The 23,894-nt window shown below is 41.6% G+C and overlaps 1 protein-coding gene across 9 annotated transcripts in view; it reads right to left on the reverse strand.

Moving 5' to 3' along the window:
- PHACTR3 (phosphatase and actin regulator 3) overlaps positions 1 to 23,894 on the reverse strand; it is a 269,656-nt gene that overhangs the window by 143,621 nt on the left and 102,141 nt on the right. For 6 of the 9 annotated variants that reach the window (XM_089513707.1, XM_089513700.1, XM_089513706.1 and 3 more), the window contains one exon: positions 6,004 to 6,165. In XM_089513707.1, the coding sequence (XP_089369833.1) occupies positions 6,004 to 6,165 (162 nt within the window). Of the gene's footprint in view, positions 1 to 6,003; positions 6,166 to 15,174; positions 15,289 to 23,894 lie in introns of all 9 variants that reach the window. The other 3 variants (XM_089513702.1, XM_089513703.1, XM_089513704.1) reach the window with 1 other exon arrangement.

Consider the following 23,894-nt stretch of genomic DNA (forward strand, 5'->3'; position numbering starts at 1 on the left):
TGGCACTTAGTCTGGCTTTCTGCCCCCAAATCAAACCCCTTCTCTCTCCTACCAATCTGGTTTACAGCCTGGAAATGATAGAGTTAGCACTAATGTATTGATGCTAAATTGTTACTGTAAAACCATTAAGTAAAAATAACTTAATTTATTAAATTGTTAAATGAAGAATCATTTGAAGTTATTAAAATGGCCAGTAATGAACTGAAATACATTTAAATATAAATATGGTACAAACATAAATTAATATTTAATACATTAATTTTAAGTATATTGAAAACCGCGGCCAGTTTAAGCCATTTAATCCAAGTTAGTCAGAACACACCAGAAATGAAATAAATCCGTGTTAAGTGTACAGCTTGGTGATTGAATGCAATTATCCTCTTGCCAAGTTGCTTACTGATCAACTTCTTTCTTGGCTGTATTGTCAGGGAGTAAAAATGGGCACTGAATATAGCAGCAAGCAATGGGCAGAAAGCACCTCAGATCAAGTACGGAAAGCCCACCTTCCAACAAGGTGCTGGGGTAACTATTTCCATGGATAACTTTCATTTTTAAAAGAATTGTACAAATGTGTGAAGAAATATATGTAGGTGGCTATGGAACATGAAAACTAATTACAGAATACCCTATATCTGTGACTTACTTAATTTGTTTAATATGGCTCCAATATGATTAAACACAGTCCATGAACAACCAATGCCTGCCACTGCATCTGAGCTACAGTGGGACCTCCACAGCCTTGCCATCCGTGGATTTGAGCATCCACAGACGGCAAGCCTGTTTTGTCCCTGGTGATGGCGTGTGAACACAGACATGATGCCATTAGGGACAACTGGACTGAAATGCCTGCCTGCCTGCCTGCCTTCCTCCCCCCCCCCCTTCTTCCCTCTCCATGGCTTCGGGGGTTGTTTGGTTTCGGGGGTTGTTTGGAGGCAGTTCAGGGGTGGAGGCTGGAGCCCTATTAGACAGAGGGAGCTGGAGCCAGCACCGGGGCTTGGGTCTCGGGGCCTGGGGGTTCCATCCTGGGTTTTGGGCCTGGGGGAGGGGCTCCAGTTCCGGGGAGCAGTCAGCCATGGAGGAGCAGTGCTGGCCCTGGCTCTGGTAGTGGCAACACTCCTGCTCTTTGGGAAGATTCTCCAGTAGCTCTGCCTGGGGAGCCAGTGTCAGCTGGGTCCTGTTTTCTCTAATGGCAGTGCAAACACATGCATGCGCTACCATTGAGGTCAATGGGACTTGAGCATCTGCGGATTTTTGTATCTTCAGGGGGATCTGGAATTGATCCCCTGTGGATACAGAGGGCTGACTGTACACGACTGCTTTTATTTTGTTTTAATTTTTAATTTTGTTAAATACCTAGCTGTGAAATACATACCATTTCAAATTTACTGTAATATCCTTGAATGACATTACATTGGGACCTTGTGGGAAATCTAAAATGCTGAGTGTGTCACTGCTGCCACTGCAAATTATAACACTACTTTTGCCCACCAGCACTGTCAATGTCATGAGTAAACTCACTGTGGTGCATATAAACCAGAGCACTGAAAATGTGCATGTTCAGACTATAGTGGTTAGGCTAGATGGGGGATTATGGAAAATGTAATCCAAAAGTAACTTTTCCAAGCTCTGATGTGAATTGATTTATCTCATTAGATGTGCCCTTCACTAGGAGCAAGGGGAGAGGCTGAAACTGAAATTGCTTGTGTGTAGCACCTCCATTTTCAAAGAAAGCCTCTCTCTTAATTCCTCAAGCTAGGGACAAACATGATGAGTAATATCCAGTGGCAACTGAGACCCAGTGGTCCAAGCAAGGGTTGGTTGGCATCTCTTTCTGCCAAGATGGTCATGCCTTCTGCAATTAGGATTACTGCTTGCTGATGAAAACACTATTATGTGGTTTTGGGAATTTCTAGAAGCACCATCTGGATTGAGTGCTACACTGGGATCTTATCTGGCAAGTCATTTGCTATGCTAACAGAAGTTTTGCAGCATCAGGCACAGAAAGCTGTCTTGTATTGACACAGGCTATTAGTCCAACCAGTACAGTATGGTGATCTGTGACTGTCAGCAGACCTCTAGGGTTTCAAGTAGGATTCTTTCCTAGTCATACCTGTAGATCCCAACTATTACATCCAAGTGCTAACCAGGTCTGACCCTGCTGAGTTGAGACTGAGCTGCTGCGACATTGCAGAATTAATACATTTTGACACTGCTTTAACTGTCATGGCTCCATCCTATGGAATCATGGGATTTGTAGTTTGTTGCCACACCAATTCAATTATCTGACAGTGAAGGCTAAATAGCTCACAACTACAAATCCAGAGCCATGGCAGTTAAAGGAGCGTCAGACTGCATAAATTCTGCAGTGTAGATGCATCTTAGTGTATTTCAGCATTGTGTTGGAAAGAAGATTAATTCCCTATTCATTTCTCAGCTAAGAAAGGGGTTTTCTGATGGTTTGAAAACCCCATTGGGAAGAATATTATTATTATTATTAAACTTTATTTCTAAAGCGCTGTAATTATACACAGCGCTGTACAAAGTCGGTAAGCAGACAATCATAGGCCTACTGCATATTTCTTTGCACTTTGAGAAATATTCTTCTGACCTTTTATCAGAGACACATGTTCTCTGTACAAAACAACAACAACAAGAAAACACCATGTGTATGGTTCTGCACAGAACACTTATTCTGTACAGAAAACACGTTTCTACCCAGAAAAAAACTATTTATTTCTGTGAAGACAGGCATGTTTTCTGCATAGGATAAGGACATGTATGTCTGTGTGGAAAGCATGTTTTCTACACAGAAAGTGTGCTTCCATGTAGGGAAAAAGTGTATTTCTCTATAGATGAATACTTTCCAAAGTGCAAAGTATGATTGGGAACAGCACAAAAATCTTTGGGTTCTCATCCAGCAATACTGTGTCAGGTATTCATTCTTGCCTGTGAGAACAAAGAACATGAAGATGTACAAACCTATTTCAGAAAGGTATGTTCTATCCCTCAAGACTTCTCTAACATAAGATATTGTTTTCTGACTCCATCCTATGGCATTTGGACAACTATAGTTTTGTGAGGTATTTTGCCTTCTTTGTTAGAGAGCTCTGGTGCCATAACACACTACAAATCCCAGGATTCCATAGCATTCAGCCATGCCAGTTAAAGTGGTGTCAAACTGGATTATTTCTGCAGTGCATAGCCTAGGAAAGGTTTTTTTTTTTTGGGGGGGGGGGGAGGTGTTCTACATTATTTATGTTTTGTAGGGGGGGAAACTCACAAACCAATCTTTCTTGTCTTTCCCTGTGGGACCTCTTAATTCCTTAAAGAAAGCAAAAGGTGGAATCGGAGATGTAAGGGAAATAGAAAATGGGATGGAAGAAGAAGCCTTGCTGGGAGGAGTTCAATACTAAGAAAACTATATGGATGAAATCTCATTTCAGTTCACAGCTTACCATGGAGCTCCATAATAAAATCTTTATTTGTTCCAAAGCTGCTTGAAATAATGCTTAAGGTTTGTTTCCTTAACCAAGGCAAGAAGCAGCAATTTCCCTTACAGCCATCTTCAGTGTTGTTGAAAATGGATTTAAAAAAAACTGGGGGTGGTACATAAAAGAGGACAGGGGTCCTACCATATATCAGAGGGGATGGGGCCATCAACCCATTCCATGTGTTTTAGACCAAGGATGGGTGCCTGCTGTGGGTTTAGGGAGTCGGCTTTCTGACCCTGGGACCCTCTGGACAGGGGCACATAGACTAACAAAAATTGGGACTACAAGTCCACTTCTGTATTTGAAAAACTGAGTTTATTTTTGTATTTTAAGCAGTGCAGGTAGGCCCTGAAACCTAAAGGGTGAATTGCCTCTTCAGGGGAAAAGAAAAAGGATAATCCAGGGTGCAAACACTGCAAATATAGTCAAGTGTGTTTGTGTGTGTCCATGCCACCTATGGAGATCCATTTGCCCAACCTTGTTTTAGATCTCTGGTCAACTCACTGGACACACGGTGACAGTGCAATCATATGGGGAAGGAGAACTCACCTTGAATCTCTCCAAAGTTCTCCCAGGTTCTTTTCAGCAGTGAAGAAAAAACAACAGACTTGCCTTTCACCTTCCTCCTCCACCATCTGCATAACATTTCTCTCTCTCTCTCTCTCTCTCTCTTTCTAAAACCTTTCTTATTATATGCAGTAGGAGGACATTCATTTATATCAGCTCTAGGGAGTTTATCACATGGGAGGGAATCAGCCAAATCCTGTTCACAAAAGTGGAATCATTTTCAGGTTCCTTGAGCATTAATCCGAAATTAACCCATACAGAAAGTGGACAAATCCTGCAAAAGCAGGATGATTTTCAGACACATCAGAAGGCACTGAGCATTAATCCGACATTAACCCACACAGAAAGTGGAAAAAATTGGTCCACTTTCCCAAAAGTAAAAAGTGAGATTTTCTGGAAAGTAAAAAGTGACCGATTCTGTCCACTTTCTATGCGGGTGAATGTTGGATTAATACTCAATGCTGCCGATATGTCTGAAAATCTTCCTGCTTTTAAGGGATATTCCCAGAATTTAAATCCAGTTTCTGCACAGGATTTGGGCACTTAGCCTCCCGTGTGATTAAATGCCGAGGTCTGATCTAAATAATCCCCCGTGCTGAGGGAGTAGCTATAGGCTGGGAGAAGGGCTGTGGATTGAGCAGCTTGCTGTTCTCCCTGTCCCCAAACACACCTCTTTTCTTTATCATGTAAGGCTAAGTTCCAACCAAACCATTAAATGAGCCAGTATATAAATCCAGATATTTTCTCTTGACAGTAGGTAGTTGATGTTGTTTGCTTTTTTACTAGAAATCTTGGGAGTAGTGATGAAGAGAACTGGTCTATTGTCAACCCAGCTTGAATTGCTGTGGATCAATTGGTCATGTGAATGAGGAAACAATGAGAAACTGCTGGGCTTATTGTTTCCCATGCAGTGAGTCATGGATGTGCTGCAACCAGGATGTACAGCACATGTATGCTCATGACTGGGTGCCATTTACACAAGGGGCGGGGGGATGGAGGAAATAGATATTAATCAAGCCTTGACCAGAGTAGGATGCCAGAAAGAAGCCACCACAGAGTGTGAATCTCTTAACAAAAATGCTCAGCCATACTTTCTTACAATAATAGCATTGGTGGGTCTGTGCTATACAGTACTTCTAAAAATATTCCACACTACAGAGGTAAATTCTTGATTATTTTGTCTTCATGTGTGAGGAAAAATAATTATGGTAGTTTCCTCCCCATTCTCCCCACGGAGCCCTGGTGGTGCAGTGGTTAAATGCCTGTACTGCAGCCATTCACTCAAAACCACAAGGTTGCGAGTTCAAGACCAGCAAAAGGGCCCAAGCTCAACTCAGGCTTGCATCCTTCCGAGGAGGGAGCTAAAATGAGTACCTAGACTGTTGGGGGCAAATTAGCTTACTTGCTAATTAGCTTACTTGCTGTTCACCGCTATGATCTTTGGAATAGCAGTATATAAATAAAACAAATTATTATTATTATTATTATTATTATTATTCTGAGATAAAATGAAGATTCCTCAGCAGTTCTCCCTGCAAACATCCTGAACTGTTGTGGGAGAATTATTTTGCATACTCTGGTAGTTGTACAAAAGCCTATTTTCTGTAGTGAAAAAGAGGCTTTCTGCACAGAAAAAAAAAGTTTTGTTTTTTTTTGCACAGAAAACAAGGTGGATTTTTTATGGTAAAAAACAGGCATGATGCATATACTTTCAAGCATACATATAGAAGTGCCAGGGGCTGAAATATGTTTTATAAAGAATAAAATCTGAGATTCATGAGGCTGGATTCTGTAGCCTATCAAAGATTCACTGTTTTTTCTTCACTTGCATAAATCAGTGTACACACTCAGCCCATCTTATCTCTCTTGCTTACTAAGTACAGTTTACAATCAAGTAAATCACAGCTTATTTTGCCATAAAGCAGTTCTTGGCCAAACCACTTACCCGCTGATGTCTGCTTTAGTTTCTCATTTTTCTTTTTCCTCCATTTCCATGGTTTGAAGATTCTGCCCAACGTAGCTAGCTTGCTGTTCCGTCGGACAGGAGGAGTCCGAATCCCTGAGACCAGATATTCAGAACGCACTGCAGGGGATGGATCCATTTCCTCTGAGAAAAGTGGGGTGGGGATGGAGAAGGACAACAAAGCTGCTAGTTAAAAATGAAAAATGTAAGGAAGAGATTGAAATACAGTAAGGCATGATGTTAAAAAGGACAGTGGATGTGGAAATATATTTGACAAGTTTCTTAGGCCCGTTACAGGTTGCAGGAAAGGCACCGTCATCACAGTCTCCCGTTCACATGGGGGCTGCCATGATGATACAAGCGTGGTGCAGCATCCACTTGTCACGGCGCCACAATTGCATCATTGACGTGCAAGAGTGTATCAATAGTGCACCTGCCGCGGAGACTAAAAAGAACCTGCTTTCAGCAGGTTCTTTTTAAACCTGACAGAAGCTGTGCCGTTTGCTTGGTGCAGCCTCTAGTCTCTAGCCCAACCCTTTTGGGGCAGTCTGTCGACCCCTTAGTTACAGCAAGAAAGGTAGCAGGTAAAAATTACAGTTGCCACCAACTTCCACTTAACCAACATACACCAGAATGGGACATGTTATTCACCAGTCATATTTTGTCACAGAATCCATATAGAGCTAAACAAAAGGTGAACAACTGTCAGAGGTTAGAGGGTTGAATTAACACCCTCCCAGGAGATTCTGGAAGGCTGCACCCCCAACCCCCACATACACATCCCCATACTCTCCACCTTTCCAAGTTCAGCAGAGGCAGTTTTAGTTAATCCTTTTCCCTCCTATGTTCTCAGCTGCTTTTAAAAAGTCCTAGTTTCCTTCTTCTTCTCCTCTTCCCTTTCCCTTTTCATCACTGTCATACTTCAGTTACTGCAAAGGTATTCAAAGTGCACTTGGGAGGGCTGAACTTTCAGGGGCTCTTGTAACCAAGTATAGGTCAGGCATGGCAGGGAAATGGGTTGGATGGCCCTTGTGGTTTCTTCCAACTCTTTTATTTTATGATTCTATGAACTTCTTTAATCTGTCTTCTTTTCTATACTATGATGGATTTCCTGAGACAATAAACATAAGTTTTCTTTTTTTTTATCTTGCAATTGTCATCCTGAGTAATTACTAAGCTCTCTGCTACAAGCTTATACTGCACTAGCCCAGCTGTACTCTGCAAATATTCCTACACAGGGAACCACAGAATACTCTCAGAGTCACAACTCTGGGCAACTAGAACTGACATCCCATCATTCCTGGTTGCCTTTGAGGACCTTTTGGGTAGAGGGTGATGCTTTGGAGTGGAGGGAGGTCTAGAACACATTTTTACACAACCTAGTGATATTTTGATTGTTGTTTGTTGATCTGTGACCAAGAAATGGGAGTAGATTGGGCAATAAAGAAATTAGGAGTGCAGACATCTTGGATGGCCCATGGAGTCCCATGGGACACTTTGGACCCATCTTCCAGGCCATCTGTTGTTTGCCAGCCACACAATTTCTACTCCTATTCTAAAAGTCCAGAGGCAGAAGAAAATAAATTTATTCCTGCCTAGCACTGGCATACATTTCTATTCTCTTCCCAGAGGAGCTTCATATCAGAATAGATTTGGGACGAAAAAAGGAATATATACCAATGCTAGGTAGGGATAAATTCTGAGGTGGGTTTAAAAATCCATAACTGTTCAACAGTCCTGCCAAAAGCAAACAAAAACAAAGACATCCTTGCTACATTTGCTTGTAGATAGATTTCATTTTTACAGTTCTTGATAATGTGCCTTCATGTGCCCATCAATTACATTAACTGCAAGGGAAGCATTGCTGTGGTGGTAATAAAGACAGGCTTGTGAAAGGCATCTTCCATCCCATGTCTTGAAAGAGAGTAGTAGAGTGTAATAAATCATGGCTGTAGCATTGTTGAGATCTATATGTGGGCACATATGCATTATTTCTCAAGTGCGGTGCTGGCATCTGTCACCCACAGTGTCATGAGGCTGAGAATTATAAGGCAATTTGCATGTTTATTTCAACAACCCATAAAATTTAAATGAGTGATACGGAACACATTTCTAAGCCATTTGTTTCCAGAAATAACTTCATAATAATTTGTGTTGTCAAAATAATGTTTAAAACAAACAACCTTATAATATCCATTTTATTTCATATGAAAAAATATAAGTATGCAGTGCATGTGGAGTTAAATGTAGAGGCTACAATTTCAGGAAAATTGGAATTAGTGAATTAAGACATATTCATGCTTACCACAGACCCACTAAATTCAATTGACCAAGTTAGTAATGACTGATGTATACTCCAGACATGTCTATGTGTCAGGATCATAGCTCCTGCTATGTTTGCTGTCATGTATTTTCTATAAATTTTATAATACTGGATGCTTTGTGCTGTACTTGTAGTGAAGCTAGATGGAGAGATTGTTTATCTTTCTTGAAGCCAGCTAAGAGAGAAGGAAAAATGAACTGTCAAGACCAGTTCAGTGAGAACTCTTGGTGTGGAGAGGAAAAGAAGGGCAATTAACAGGGATGTTTTAGTTAGAAGATGAATGGCGGGTGAGGAAATGAAAATGTTTAAATTGCTAAGTGTTTTAAATATACTTTGTAACCAAAATTGCTTCAGTTCTGACAATGTCATTATGCTGTGAACAACTTTAGTTTTCTGAATAAGGTTTTCTGAACCTGTGAAGCTTGTGTTTCTGAAACAAAGTTAGTCAGTACATGACACTATGTTTGTATAAAACACAATCTTATTAGAAAAGCAGTCGAACAGTACTTTCCATCAGTGAATTTAATGAAAAAGGGGAAAGGATTTCTGAAGTTGGATCAGTTGTTAAATAATCAGATATTAGTGGTCTGACTTCTAGGGCAGTGGTTACTAACCTTTGGTCCTCCATTTGTTTTGGACTTCAGATTCTAGAAGCTCCAGCCAGCTGTTAGAAACTATGGGAACTGAGTCCAAAACATCTGGAGAAGCAAACGTTGGGAACCATTGTTCTGGAAGAAGATTGTAAGGGGGAATAAAACATGATGTACAGGGCTGGGGTTTACACTTACAAGCATGCCCCCTTTAGCCCAGTCTCTAATAGGCCAAAACTAGATGTCTGGTAGCAAACATGAGAAGTTTCAATCTTGTGTTTAAGGTAAGAAATTGGAAACTACCCTGCCACTTTTTCTTCCGGCCATTCTCTCAACTCTTCACTGTCCCACTTAGGTAGGAAAACTGTTTTGAATGCAATTTGGGAAACAGCAACCAGCAGGAGAAAGACAGCAGAGAAAAACAGTGGTTGAAATAAAGGTTAAGATCTTCCCCTCTTGGTTATCATCTATTCCTCCTTTGCACAGCAGAGGCCAATGTGGGACTGGCAATCACTGCTTGTCACCAAACATTCAGTCAGGCTAGAGCAAAGTGAAAGAAGAAAAGCAACCTTGCTCTAGCAGCTCTGCTGAGAAACCAGACGCATTTGCTTCTGTCTCTACTAGAACTGTTTCATACCAAAGGATGAGCATTTGCGGATTTGCAAATTAGTGTCTAGTTTTGTTCATTTTCCTCTCCTCTCTTATTTTTTTAAAAATATAAATAACTCTTTCCCATTACCAAGAAGTAACATTACTCTTACCCAACAATTAATGGTCAATGACAAACAATAATTAGTAGTAGTATTTTTTAAATGGCTGTAACACTAACGTTATTTCAAAAATATACAAAAAGCATATCAGATTTTCTGAAGCAGCTTTCTATACTTCCATCAAACACTGATTCTTTTCTGTATGTCATTAACTTATTCTATTTATTCCCATAGTTGACTTCTATTAGGATATAGACAGGACAACCAATTTGACTCTCGTATTGGCCAGATTACCAGTACCTTAATGCTTTTTCTACTTTCCTCTCTAGTTTTCCTGTTCAGTTTTCACAGTATGCTGAACATAATACAGAAAGGCAATGTAACATACAGATATAAAAGAGCTCAGAAATTTGTCTAATCCAGCACTCTGACCACACAGCAGCCAAACAGATATCTGTGGGAAGTACAGAAGTGAAACATGGGCACATCAGCAATCTCCCTTAACTTGTTTTTTGAACAGTTGATATAAGGAGGCACACTGTAAAAGCTTTACTCTCTCTGCCAGATATGGGAATTGTATGGCTCCATATGTGGTTTGTTGTGGAAACTAGATTGTGAAGAAAGCTGACAGGGACTTCCAACTTATTTGAAATGTGGCACTGGAGGAGAGTTCTACAGACACCATGGACTGCAAAAAAGACAAATAAATGGACCTAACAGTAAATCAAACCTGAACTCTCACTAGAAGCCAAAATTACTAAACTGAGACCAATGTACTTTAGACATATTATGAGATGACATCAGCAAAGTAGAAGGCAGTAGAAAAAGAAGTCGATAACATTATAAGTGGAGGTGGGTAGACTCAATCAAGGAAGCTGTGGCCCTAACCATGCAAGATCTTAACAAGGCTATTAATAACAATGTAGCTTGGAGGTCTCACATTCATTGGATTCATCCCTCAAAATTAACTTGCTGGCAATTAACACCAATATATAGCTGGACTGCAACCACAAGGATTTTTAACAATTGGTAATGTTGGCTAGAGCTGCTAGGAATGGATGTACAACCATATCTGGAGGACTGAGTGATTCCCATTTCTGTTCTAAGTCATTGTGACAATCTTCCAGGAGAGGTAGCTGTTTGCTGCCCTGTTTCTCTACTATTCCATAGCACCATCACTGAAGATGGTAAGAAGATGGGTTCATTTGTACCCACATAATACAAAGAAATCAAGTGGGTTCTACAGGGACTTAATAATTTGATTCCCACCTAGTTCCACTATCAGAGTAGCAAGTTACTCAAGCTTAGACTGAAGAAATATCTGCTCACCCAGCTCAATGACTAGATTGTGTCTAGCCCAGAGGCTCTTAATTGGTTTAATTGAATTTCAGTGTGTCCCCCCCCCCCCCCCCCAATATGCCAGAGACTAGTACCATCAGCTGTTTCCTTTTTTGTATACTCTCCCAGGTCTCAGACCAATGGTTCAGGGACTGATACTGGTGTAGGGACTACCAGTTTCAGTAGCTCTGCTCTAGGCCATCAGTCTGAAGGCACATAGATAGTACCTTACAATGTAGGGAATGTATTTATTTGTTCATCTGATAAGCAATGGTTCTCTGGAGTCTCAAGTATGGATCTTTCTCATTAATTGATATCTGTTTCTGGACTTGTGTATATTACCTGTATACTTAACCACCACCACCCAGGCTGGCTTACATAATTCAACCCCAAAATGCTGAATTGGGTCCAGGTTGTTAACACAACACCTGAACACAATTCGGGGTTTCCATCCCTTGTCCCACATTAAAAAAACTAAACTTTTGCTTCAGGTTTTCCAGAAAACCCAGAGCAAAATTCAGTGACAACAGGCAGCTGCCTTCTTACAAGCATCTCTGCCTCACAGGGACTACGTGGGAAGGCAGTTTCCCACCACATTTTGCTGCAGCAGGGATTCACGTGGAATTTGAGGCCAGAAGACTCCAGGGGCAGATCAGAATATTCTGGCAAATGTAAACAAGCCACCTGTTGCTTTTATTTATTTAGCACCATTGAGGTACATTGTGCTTTACAAGTAAAACAACCAAAAACAGCAGCTCCTGCCAAAGGAGAAGAAGGAATAATAAAAACATAAAACTATACCTATAATTGTAAAACAAATTATCCAGATAAAATACAATACAAAGCCAATTGACAAACATATTAATAAAATACACAAAGTTATAAAACAATATTAAACTAAGATTTCAAAAGATCTGGAAAACAAGAACATTTGTATGAAATCGGCAAGGCTTGAGCATGGAATCTTCAAAATCTAAGGTATGAGCCCAAACCATGGACCTTCATTGAAATTGCTATGCCAACAGGAGGAATTTTCTAAGCTAGCTATAACATAAAAAGGTTACTTTCTTCAGTCTTTCAGATGGCAGAAATTGAACCTCAGATCTTCAGCATGCAATTCTAGGCTGGAACTACATTCCCTTGTTAAAATTGCCACATCAATAGGTAAAGGTTTTCAGCATGTCCTGAACTTGAGAAATATACTTTTTTGGATTACAGTTTCTAGAATCCTCCAAGCCAGCATGGACACCGGGAAATGTATTTCAAAAAGATAAATTTCCAAGCTCTGAAAGAAACACAGTATCAACAACAACAACAAAGCCACCCAAACCTATTCATCACAAAGATAAGCTATCAGGTTCATCATACTATACCAGAGGTCTCAGTTTAGCTGGGGAGCTACTCTAAAGTGTATTAAGCATAAGGGTTAATCCATCCCAGAATCTGAGTCAGGGAAGGCAATGCCACCTTCATGCTTGGGCTCTGATGTAGGGAACATCACTCCAGCCCAGCTGTTTGAGAGGGCGGCATGCTTGTGGAAGAGGAAGTGCCTTGCTCCACCCAACATCACCCCAGAGCCTCAAAAGGCACAGAGGACTCAGGTGGAGGTTGATTGTTTTGAATGTTTGACTAATTGGTTTTAATTATTTATTTTATATTGTGTAATTGTTATATTTGGAGTTTTTGTTGTATATGTGAAGGGGGAATTGTGTGTATTGTGTTGTATTGTATTAGAGTTGTATTATATTGTATTGTTGTATTGAATTCCATTAGAGTTGCATTTGCTATTATTATATAATGCTTGTGGGAGTAAAGGGACCATGTTCTCTTCTTGTTACTCTTTTATTGCTGTATTGCATTATTGTATTGTCTTTGTTATTTTGCTGCCAGGGGAATGTTGGGAATTGCCATCTAGATGTCATGCCTTAATTATTACCATGTTGTGTATTTTGGATTTTGTATCTTTATTAGACATTATGCTATATCATTTACTTTGGATTACGTTGTATTCTTTATTCTTTTTCTGCTTTTTGTATAAATATTTTATTGTTCTGTTTATGCTACAATTGGTGGGGAGGCTATTTTTGTTTATTTGATATCTTTTTTTGTAATCCGCTTTGATTCCACGAGAAAAAAGCGGAATATAAATAAATCATTTATTTATTTATTTATTATCATTGGCACATATTTTTGAGACACTATGAGCATAACAGTACAGCTTTATCCGTTCCCCTTGTCCTAAGAGTTCCTCATGCATATAAGTGGATACTAGATGAGCTGGCTGGTTTCTGGTGACATCTTGGCAGGTTGACCCTACAATTCATTGATCCAAGATTGAGAATGGCTTACTTTTACAGGCTGCCTTAAACATCACACCAGTAGGTTTGACTAAAAGTCTCTTGTGTCACACTGCGTGGTGACAACAGGGTTTGATGCTGGAAGACAAAGGTCAGAGGTAGGTCAATAATTCATCCTATGAAATTGTTGTATCTTCTTGTGAATATATTTACAAAAACTTTCCACAAATCTGATTGCAGTAAATCGCAGCTTGATCAAAGGCACTGAAATGAAAAAGACACATAACTCTCATCCAGTTATGGGACATTTTACTCCCTCAGACTTGTGTTTTGCTGCCTAATTCACACATTTTTATACCCTGTGATAAACTGGAATTCCCATGAGATCAGAAAATCCCTCAGAAGTTGTTCAATGCATTTTTTTTTTTTTTTTTTGCTCTGGAGGAGCCCCATCCTCCTCCTCATCCTCTGAGACCTGATCTTGGCTGGCCATGACAGTATGGGAACATCAACTCACTCTTACTCTTGGACGTTCATGAGTCTACACTAGGAGATAGAATTCAGAATGTTTTATTGATCAGGGTATTCTTTCCCCCAGGCTTACAACAGTGGGTACTGTCCAAACAATGCCTCTTCAAAATCACTGTTATATCAGTTTTTTTGCTAGTTCCTGGCCTTTCTTCTTTTGAAGCAAAAACCCCCTATGGTAAGCCTTTCCTTGGGGCTCCAAAGTTTGCATATGTACTGCTCCCTACAGGGGCAGGCTAAGCCTGTTACCTCTAGGTTCACTGGTTAACAGTGATGACTGCCACATTGGCTGGGCTATGCTAAGCTGTCTGTCCAGCATTCTGCAACGGCTTCTAGCCCTGCAATAGACCTGCTGGGCTTGCTCGCTTACAGAATTACACTGGCGGGATACAGACCGCCGCTTTGCTCTGCAAGGGAGCCGCAGCAGCCAAACCGCGCGGCTCCCGCGCGGAGCAAAAAAGAAGCTCCATTTCGGAGCTTCTTTTTGCGGCGCCTTTATGATGTCGCGAGGCGCCGCTGGCGCATTCGCGACGTCATAGGCGCCGCGACACGTCTGGACGCTATGCGTCCAGTACGTAAACATGGCGGCCCCCATGTGGAAGGGGCGCCGCCATGTTGTACGTATTCTATACGTACTAGGGTTAGGGGGTGCGGAAGCACCGCCCCTTCCTAACCCTAGTACGTATAGAAGACGTACTATATGGCGGTTTGTATCCCGCCATTGACATCCTTTTTCCTCTGCTTGATTCTCTTTTTCACTGCTGGCTAGACTTTCCATGGTAGCCTACTGCAGCCACACCCTTCTCCAGCTGTTGTAGATTATCCTGCTGAGGCCAACCAGCAGATGAACTGTCCTTTCTTCTTTGGCACTGTTGGTTCCTCCTGCCCATCCTTGGTCCTCCTGCCTGCTATAGACATCTCTCCAGTTTCCATGGAGTGCCTGAATATGTTCTACTCTGCTTTGTTCCTCCAGCTTTTTACAGCTCCACAGCACTTTACAATGCAACACACATGTTCATCCTCCCAAAATGAATCAACACACATGTGCCACCCTCCAGCTATACACTAAATGTTACCCAATTTCTGCAATAGCCTTTTTAGAGGAGGGAGGAACTGTGTGCAAAAAGTAAAACAAGGAACTTCAAGGGTATGGGAGACAAAGGAGAAATGTGTACATAAAATAACAAATTGTGGACACCCCTAATTACTAGAGTGTCTTGAATTTTCATTTATGAAATGGTATGTGTCTTCTGCAATTTACGTTGGCAAATCTCCTCTGAATAGAGTTGCCAGTTCAGGATTGCCCTAGGACTTGAGGTTTCTGGGCCAGTGAGTTCCTGGCTTGGACACTTAAGATTGGTAGTCACCTTGTTTGTTTTCTCTCTTGGCCTCTGTGCTCTTCTAGATTGCTTGCAGCAGCAGGAAGATGGGAGTATGATACCTTCTACAATACGGTTTTCTGTTCCTACAAGCTGTCACATCTGGAGGAGTTGGATCAAGAGGAGGAATCAGTTTTTATTATTGTTTTTATAAAGAGTAATCAATCTCTTGCCTTACCTACAAGGATCAGCCCACACTTCTTCACAGAAAGATTCAGGGGTGGTTGCTCAGGTTGCTCAACAGCCATTATAGCTGAAATTATTCACCTACATTTCCATGCAGGTAATTCAGTACCCCCATCTCCATGTGGGTAGTAAAATGCTCTCTTTACCATGTTATTTCCCATTCCTTCAGTACTTGTGGTTACATGCTATTTACAAGGATGCTGGTTAATTCACACAGCACTATCAGTGCATTCACAGAGGAAAATAATGAGAAAAAATAATGAGAAAAATAATAAGTTTCTGCCCCAGGAATCTAAAATACAGATGTATGCAGTGTTTTCAGAGGAAAGAATAGAGAAAGAGTGGAGAGAGGAAATGGAAAAGTAATAGAAGACGGATATATGACTTTCACATACTTGAGCTTCCTGTCACTTGAGGTTAAGTGGTAAGGTGATAAAATCCAAGCCTGTCCCTACCATTAGGCAGAGGGTGGTGGCTGCTCAAAGCAGCAAATTTCAGATGCAAATGAAAGGACAACAATTACTTTTTATGTTTATATCCTGCCTTTCTTCCAAGGAACTCAAGGTGGCCTAGAAGGCTTTCCTTCCTACTTTACAACCACAACTCTGTGAAGCCGGTGCATGTTACAGGGTGTATATGTGTATCCATCCCAAGGTCACCTAGTGGGGATTAGAACCTGGTTCTTTCATGATTCTAGTACACCACATTGATCATCACAGTGTGATGAGAGACATACACTGTCTCTCTGACTATATAATCATATTTGTACTGCTAGGAAGGATGTTTCTGGAATTTTCTGCTTTGGGTAACAAAATAATTTGGCTAGCCCAATGTACTGTGGAGGGTACACTTGCTGCTTTGCCTCAGGAAGCAAATAGTATCTTACATCCAAAACAAGCTACACAATACTTTGGGTAGTGGTTTGAGTACTGAACTAGGACTCTGAGAGACCAGGGTACAAGTCCCCCATCATTCCTGGAAATGCATAGCATCACCTTGAGGAAGTCACACTTTCTCAGTCAGATTTTCTTAGGAAACGGAGTTACCATAAGCTGACAGTTGCTTTGAAGGCACACACACACACACGCACACAAGGTTGCCAGATCGCAAGGCTGATGTTTTGACAATTCCTTCTCCAAAACATAGCCTGCAGCAACCAAGTATTTGTTGGCAGTCTCCCATCCAAGTACTAACCAGAGGTGACCATGTTTAGCTTCCAAGATCAGATGGGGTTGAGTGTTTTTAGGGTAAGAAAGCCATCTTCTGGCAACTCAGAAGCTGGATGCAGAGCAGGGAGGAGGGTGAGCCCTGGCACCTCAATGACAGCAAAAGAAGGAGGAAGCTAAGTAAATACACAGATGTCCTAGGGATTCTAAGGGCCTGAAGAGACAGGCCAAAATAAAGCTGCTTTGGGTCGCTTTGGAGGTATGCTGTTTAAATGGCACACACGTCTTAAGAGGCCAGAAGCTGTGCTCCAGTCCTTAGGACTGGAGCATGGCTTTTGCATGGCTTCTGGCCTCTTAGGACGCATGCAGCATTTAAACAGCATACCTCCAAAGTGACCTGAAGAAGCTTTATTTTGGCCTGTCTGTTTGGGCCCTAAGTTATAACAGCCACTCAATGAAGGCTTGCAAATGGTAGCAATATGCTCTATAATAAGAGAGATGAAAATTTGTATCCAGCCCTTTCTTCTTGCTTGGAGCTGACGCTCCCAAAACTGGAGAATTTGCAACTTTGTCTCACCTGGGGCTTCCCCACAAAAACAGGGGACTCAGGATTAAGTCAAACAAGTAAGGTGATAGGATGCAGCCTTGCCTGACCCTTTTACCTATTGGGAACCACTCCGTTTCCCCGAATTCTGATCTGACAGTGGCCTTTTGTCCTTGGTACAGATTCCTCATCAGGACTATCAGATGCAATGGCACGCCATGTCTTTGAGTGCATTCCATAGCTTTTCATGAGTTAATATTAAATAGTTTAATATGAATAAGATTCAGATAAGGTAATTAAGAATGGATAATTAATGTGATTTATTACATATTGTATGTGGAATACTATGTATAAGATATTTTTTCAGTATTATTTTATTTAGGTTATATTACTAATAAAAATAAAAACAACAACAAAGAGTCAGCAAGGAAGTGCCTTGTGGCCAAAATCATTTGGCTTTTTAGAAAGGGAAGAAATTAATCTCCTGAAAGTCCATCTGCTTTGTGATCTCTTTCATTCTTGCCAGTGAGAGCCCAAACATGTGACCAATAATTATTTTTACATTCTAGCAAAGAAAAGAATCACTCATTCCTTGAGTTCTACTGAGCCATTTTAAGATATCTACAAAGATATCTAACTTTTGCTTTGAAATGGATCATTAGTGCACATGAATGGAACACAATAACAATCTCCCAGCAGTATTCAGATACAGGAAGCCCCCCACTTATCTGTTGGGTTGGGGACCAAACCACTGTCAGAAAGTGAAAACAGTTAAAAAACAGCTTGCAAATACATTTTGGCCACTGAAAAATATAAGTAACACACTGTATTTCACATTTGAATATGTGCACAATGGACTTAACACAGGGTGGGGGGAAGTTTAGATTGCTATGGAGGGTCCCTTTACATTGCTCCCATGTGCAAGCACTGTTTCCAAAGTGAGCTAAGAAGAGCAAAGGTATCAAGCCTTCCAACTCCAACTCACTATGCAAGCAGCCAGTATGTGTATGACCAATCCAAAGTGAGCCTCCATAGGAAGAAGAACTGATGCAAGCCCATTCTTTTGATGCTAGCAAATTATATAGATAATTCCCATCAATTCAAAGAAGGGTCTGCTGTTTCCCTAAGCAAGCCTTGTGACTATGCACACATGTATGCTAGCAGTCCCAAGAAATCCTTTTAGGCAAGAAGAACTAATGAAAGAGCAGACCCTTGTTGAATTAATGGAACTTGTCTGTCATTTGAAAGTATCGAAAGAGTGAGTCACCAAAAAGCAGGGGCTTCCTGTACATACTGATGTAAAACTTGGAAAAACTACTCTTCTGCAGTACAACTTCCAGAATCACTGACCATGCTGCCTAGAAAAGTAACTTTTCTAAGCTATTTTCAGATACTAGAAGTAACACATAGCCACCATGACTAAAAGGCAAGGATAGCCTCATCACCTATTATGGTTGTTGTTATGTGCCTTCAAGCTACTTCCAACTTATGGCAACCCTAAGGAATTTTCTTGGCAACTTTCTTCATAGGGACATTGCCTTTGCCATCCTCTGAAGGTAAGAGTTTCACCTATAGGTGTATCTAATTGTTTTTTTAAAGCCATCCAAATTGGTGGTCATCATTACATCTTGGGGTAGTGAAAGTTCCACACTGTAATTATATGCTGTGTGACAAACTTCCTGTTTTCTGTCCTGAATCTTCCACCATTCATATTCAATAGATGATACCAGGTCGCAGTGTAATGAAAGAGAGAAAGTAAGTTTCTCTTGTCTATTGTGCATGATTTCATAAACCCCTATCACGTCCCACTTTGCTTGCCATTCTTCTTAACTAAAAAAGCTCAAATGTGGTAACTTTTCCACATATCGAAGTTGTGCCTGGCCCTTGATCATTTTGATTATCATTTCTTGCACCTTATTACAGCTCTAAAACATCCTATGTTACTTCCCCACACAGCTGCAGGAAAAAGACAAAGTTGGCATGATCTGGGAACAGTTAGAAAATAATTCATGGTAAAGACTTCTTCATAAACTTTATTATCTTTACACCCACACCCTGAAAAGCAATTACAACTAAATCTTTAGGAAATGTTCTTCAGTCTGTAGTGAAGGATCACAGCCAAAAGCCAAGGAAGAGGCAAAGAAAGAACAAGACCAAGTAGAGCCTCAAAGGATTTGCAGCAAGAGCTGAGCTGTCATAATTCATGAGACAGTTCACCATTTTTTATTCTCCAGCTTGGCAGCATGATGAGGCTTAAATCAGAGTTCAAAAGCATATCACTAATAGAGCTGTAATATCCCTTAGTTCAGAGATCTGTGTTCAAACCTAAGGACAGCCATGCTGTATCAAGCCAAGATCCATTTAGTCCAGAATTCTTTTGTCCAGTGCATTTGAAAACACAGTGGAAGATCATGGGAGTAACAATACAAGCTACTTCCAATACAGGGTTCTTCCCCATATCACTGACCCTTGTTACTTACCCAAAAAAAGCTAATAGCAGCAATTCCCTACAGCTGACGTGTTGTTTTTAACTGTCATCAAGTCAAGTTCAGCTTATGGTGACACTATGAATGAGAGACCCTCCAAGTCACCCTATCATCTATAGCCCTGCTCAGCTCTTGCTTCCTTACTTGGATCTATCCTTTTTTAACTGTGTCTACTTCTTTTCCGCTTGCCTTCAACTTTACCAAGGAATTTTGTCTTTTCTAGTGAGCCAGATCTTCTCATGAAATGTCAAAATACGACAGTCTCGGCTTAGTCATCTTGGCTTCTAGGGAGAGTTCATACTTGATTTGCCCTAAGAGTTATTTATTTGTCTTTTGGGCAGTCCATGGTATCTGCACAACTCTCCTCCAACACCACAAAGCTGAAGTGTGTATGTCAAGATATTTAAAAACTTGTCAAAATTGTTTAATCCTGTCATTTAAACTTTGAACCTGAATTTCAGTTGTGACCCCTGCCTGGGAAGCAAATTTATTAAGCATTTTAAGTGGGAGTGTTTTAGACTTGCTTGCAAGTTTTTATTTTGATTCTTAAAAAACCTAGCCAACACTGAATTTAAAATGGCACCAGCTGTCATCAGATTCTGTCAGGTACTATATATCTTTGTCTGTGATGTTTTTTGGATGGGGTGAGGTTATGGAATGATAGGAGTGACTGGTGATTGGTTTAGTGTTTGAAGGGTGTCAAAAAGGCTAGGTGGAGATCAGAGGGGGAGTCAAGATTTAGGTTAGATTATGTGAGTTAACAGTGGCCGGTTACAGACCGGCACTTTAGTGCGTGACGATCACGCACTAGGGTTACAAAAGGGTGGTGCTTCTGCACCGCCATAACCCTAGTGCGTGCTCGTCACGCACTAAACAGCGGCGGCCCTTCCATACGGCCGCCGCCGTGAGGACGTCACGGCCGCGCCGCCTCTAGACGGGGCGGCGCGGACGTGACGTCCTTGCTCCGCGCCAGGGCGCTTAGTGCGCCCTGAACACGGAGCAGGAAGGAGCTCCGTTTCGGAGCTCCTTCCTGGTTTAGTCCACTGGGCACAGCTTTCAGACGGCTGCGCCCAGTGGACTAAAAGAGAAAGGGGCCAAGCGGCCCCTTTCTCTTCTCCCCGCCACCGCGGGGTGTCCTTGGGGCTTGAAGCCCCAGGGACACCCCTTTTCAGGCTGCGGGGAAGCGGCGTTTTGCTGCTTCCCCGCAGCCTGAAAAGCAGCGGATCGCGGCCTCAGCGGCTGCCGTTCTGACCACTGAGGCCCCGATACTCCGGGGAAAGGGGCGGGTCCAGACCGCCCCAAATGGGCGGTCTATAACCCGCCTCTGTCAGTGTTAGGAACATGGGAGAGAGATGTAAATTGGAGGCAATTAGTCAGGATTTAGATGTACAGATTGAGATCCAAAACACACTGTAGAAATAATCCAGTTTGAGACTGTTTTAACTGCCCTGGCTCAGTGCTAGGGAATCCTGGGAGTTGTAGTTTATTGTGGCATGAAAACTCTGACAGAGAAGCCTAAATGTCTCAGAATACTACAGTTCCCAGAATTCTTGACCATTGAGTCATTGAGACTACAGTTGAAGCGGTCTCAAACTGGATTATTTCTGCAGTTTGTTTTGGACCTGAGTCTCCCTTATCCAAAATGCTTGGAAGTGTTTTGGATTTGGATTTATTTTTTTGTTTTTTTGGATTTTGGAATATTTGCATATAAATAATGAGATATCTTGGAGGTGGGACCCAAGTTTACACATGAAATTCATTTACTTTTCATATACACCTTATACACATAACCTGAAGGTAATTTTTATACATTGCATTTTTAATAATTTCGTGCATGGAAAAAAGTTTGTGTACACTGAACCATCAAAAATCAACAGTGCCACTGTTTCAGCCACTCATGTGGACAATTTTGGAGTTTGGAGGATTTTGGAACTGGGAATTCCAGATAAGTGATACTCAACCTGTATTAAGTAAGTGCCAAAACACAGCAACATACAGACAGTGCATGCCCTCAAGATGCCTGGAAGCCAGCTTCAATCTACCTGGCTGCCCACATGTGGGTCACCTTCCTGGCTTTCCAGTGGCGTGGTATTTACATGCCACTGGAACACCTTAAAGCAAACTTACTGCTGCAGCAGGTGGGAAAAGCCACCTTTTGCCACCTGAAAAAGGAGCGGCTCTTTGCTGCTCCTTTTTTGGGTGGCTTCAAGGCAGAGTGGGGGCACGTTGTGCAGTTGCCATGACCCCAATCCACCTTCAGAATAGGAAGTCTGTTTTACACCTATGTAATCTTTGATGTTATGTTCAACTTCTGTTTAATCAATTATTTTTATATACAGTGGTCTCTTGCCTTATGCGGGGATCCGTTCCAGACCCTGCCATGTAAGACAAATTCTGCCTATGCTTGATCCCCATTGAGAATAATGGGGCTCCTGCTTGCAGTGTGTGTGGCATTCAGGAAATGGCACTGGAAATAGCTGAAAGCCACATAAAAGGCACCCACGTATGATGCAGGCACACTGTAGACACTTGTACCTCTGACAATGCTTGTTGTTAACTTCCCTCAAGTCAACCTTAAGTCATAGTGACCCGGTGGATGAGACATCTGAAAGACCCCCTGTCCTCCACTGCTCTGCTCAAATCCTGAAGGCTCAGGCTCGTGTCCTCTTAGATTGAATCCAACCAGCTGGCATGTGGTCTCCTTCTTTTTCTACTGCCCTCTACCTTTCCTAGCATTATTGTCTTTTCCAGTGATTCAAGTCTTCTCTTGATGTGGCCAAAGTGCAACAGCCTCAGTTTTGTTATCTTGACTTCTGGGTCCACCTGTGTATGTCATTGCAGGATGGGATTTCTAGCTGCTGGGGTCCTGTTGCCAAAGTCTTTGCAGGACTAGGCCCAAGCTGTCAGAGTCCAACAAGCACAGCTGGCTCTGCTCATGCATGGGAGCTGGAACAGCTGGTGCCACAACCATTTAAGGGGTGCATTATTTACCCTTGCTATAAAAGGATGGTGTTCTGTGCTGTATTGTTTGTATTTTTTTTTTTTTTGCTAGCTTTGCTGTGTTTAAATCTAGTCTGCTTCTTGACTTTGCCTCCTATGTCTGGCCCCTTGGACTCTTCAACCGTGTCTTGCTGTGTTTAGACCTCGCCTGCTCCTTGACTCTGCCTTTGGCCTTTGGCCTCTTGGAACTTGGCCTTGCTGTGTTTATACCTGGACTGTTACCTGACTTAGCTTCTGTCTCTGGCCCATTAGACTATCTGAAGCTCACCGTCCACAACCCTGACTCTGGCAGCCCACCTTGAAATACAGATCGCCCATGCCTTAGACCAGTGGTTTCTAAATTTGGGCCTTCAGATGTTTGGGACTTCAGTTCCCAGAAGCCCCAGCCAGTATGCTCATTGTTCAGGAATTCTGGGAGTTGAAGTCTCAAAAATCTAGAGGACCAAAGTTTGAGAACCACAGCCTTAGATCCTGATACTCTTCCTGGGAGTTCAAGATTGATCTGTTCTAGAACACATTTGGTTGTCTTCTTGGCTGTCCACAGTATCCTCAGCATTATTCTCCAGCACCACATCTCAGATGAATTTGTTTTCTTTCTTTTAGCGTCTTCATTTTCCAATTCACAAATCTATACATAATGATGCAGAATACAATGATTTGGCTGATCCTCACTTTGGGGTTCAGAATGATATCTTTACACTTTAGGATCCTGTTAGTTCTGTTGAATCTCTCAGCAGCTTTTGAAACCATAGGTCATGGTATCCTTCTAGGCTGCCTTGCTGGTATGGGACTTGGAGATACTATTTTATGATGGCTCCGTTCTTTCCTGGAGGGGCGAACCCAGAAGGTGATGCTGCTTGACTCCCTGGCCATTGACCTGTGGGGTCTCTCAGATTGTTAATGTTCCTTCCTTTGATTACTCCTGCTGCCTCTGAGCCTAAGACCACTCTGAGTAGAATATTTTCTGCATACAAAGTGAAAATTTTAGATGAATTCAGAATATAACGTTCATACCAAACATGTGAGGGATTTAGGGAGGAGAAAACATATTTTCAATAATGTCAGGTGGAATGTCTTGAGGCAGTGTGTTCGGGGACCGCAGTTGTTCATCTTAAAGTTGCTACTGATGAAGCAAAATGTCAAAGTGAATTTGAATCTTCCGGTCGGGACAGAATCTCTTTATTTTATTGTCACTTGATAACTACTAGTGACATATTAGTGACATTTCTCGGGCAAATTTTTCATGATGCTCATTGTTTTAACTAAGAGCATGAACTCGGAAATAGCAAGTTTCTGGTTTAAACTTTCCCTTAACAGTAAGTTCAC

The sequence above is a fragment of the Sceloporus occidentalis genome, unplaced genomic scaffold, assembly GCF_023333645.1.
Source record: "Sceloporus occidentalis isolate IW3139 unplaced genomic scaffold, rSceOcc1.0.p SCAF_3, whole genome shotgun sequence".
NCBI classification, from domain to species: Eukaryota; Metazoa; Chordata; class Lepidosauria; order Squamata; family Phrynosomatidae; genus Sceloporus; species Sceloporus occidentalis.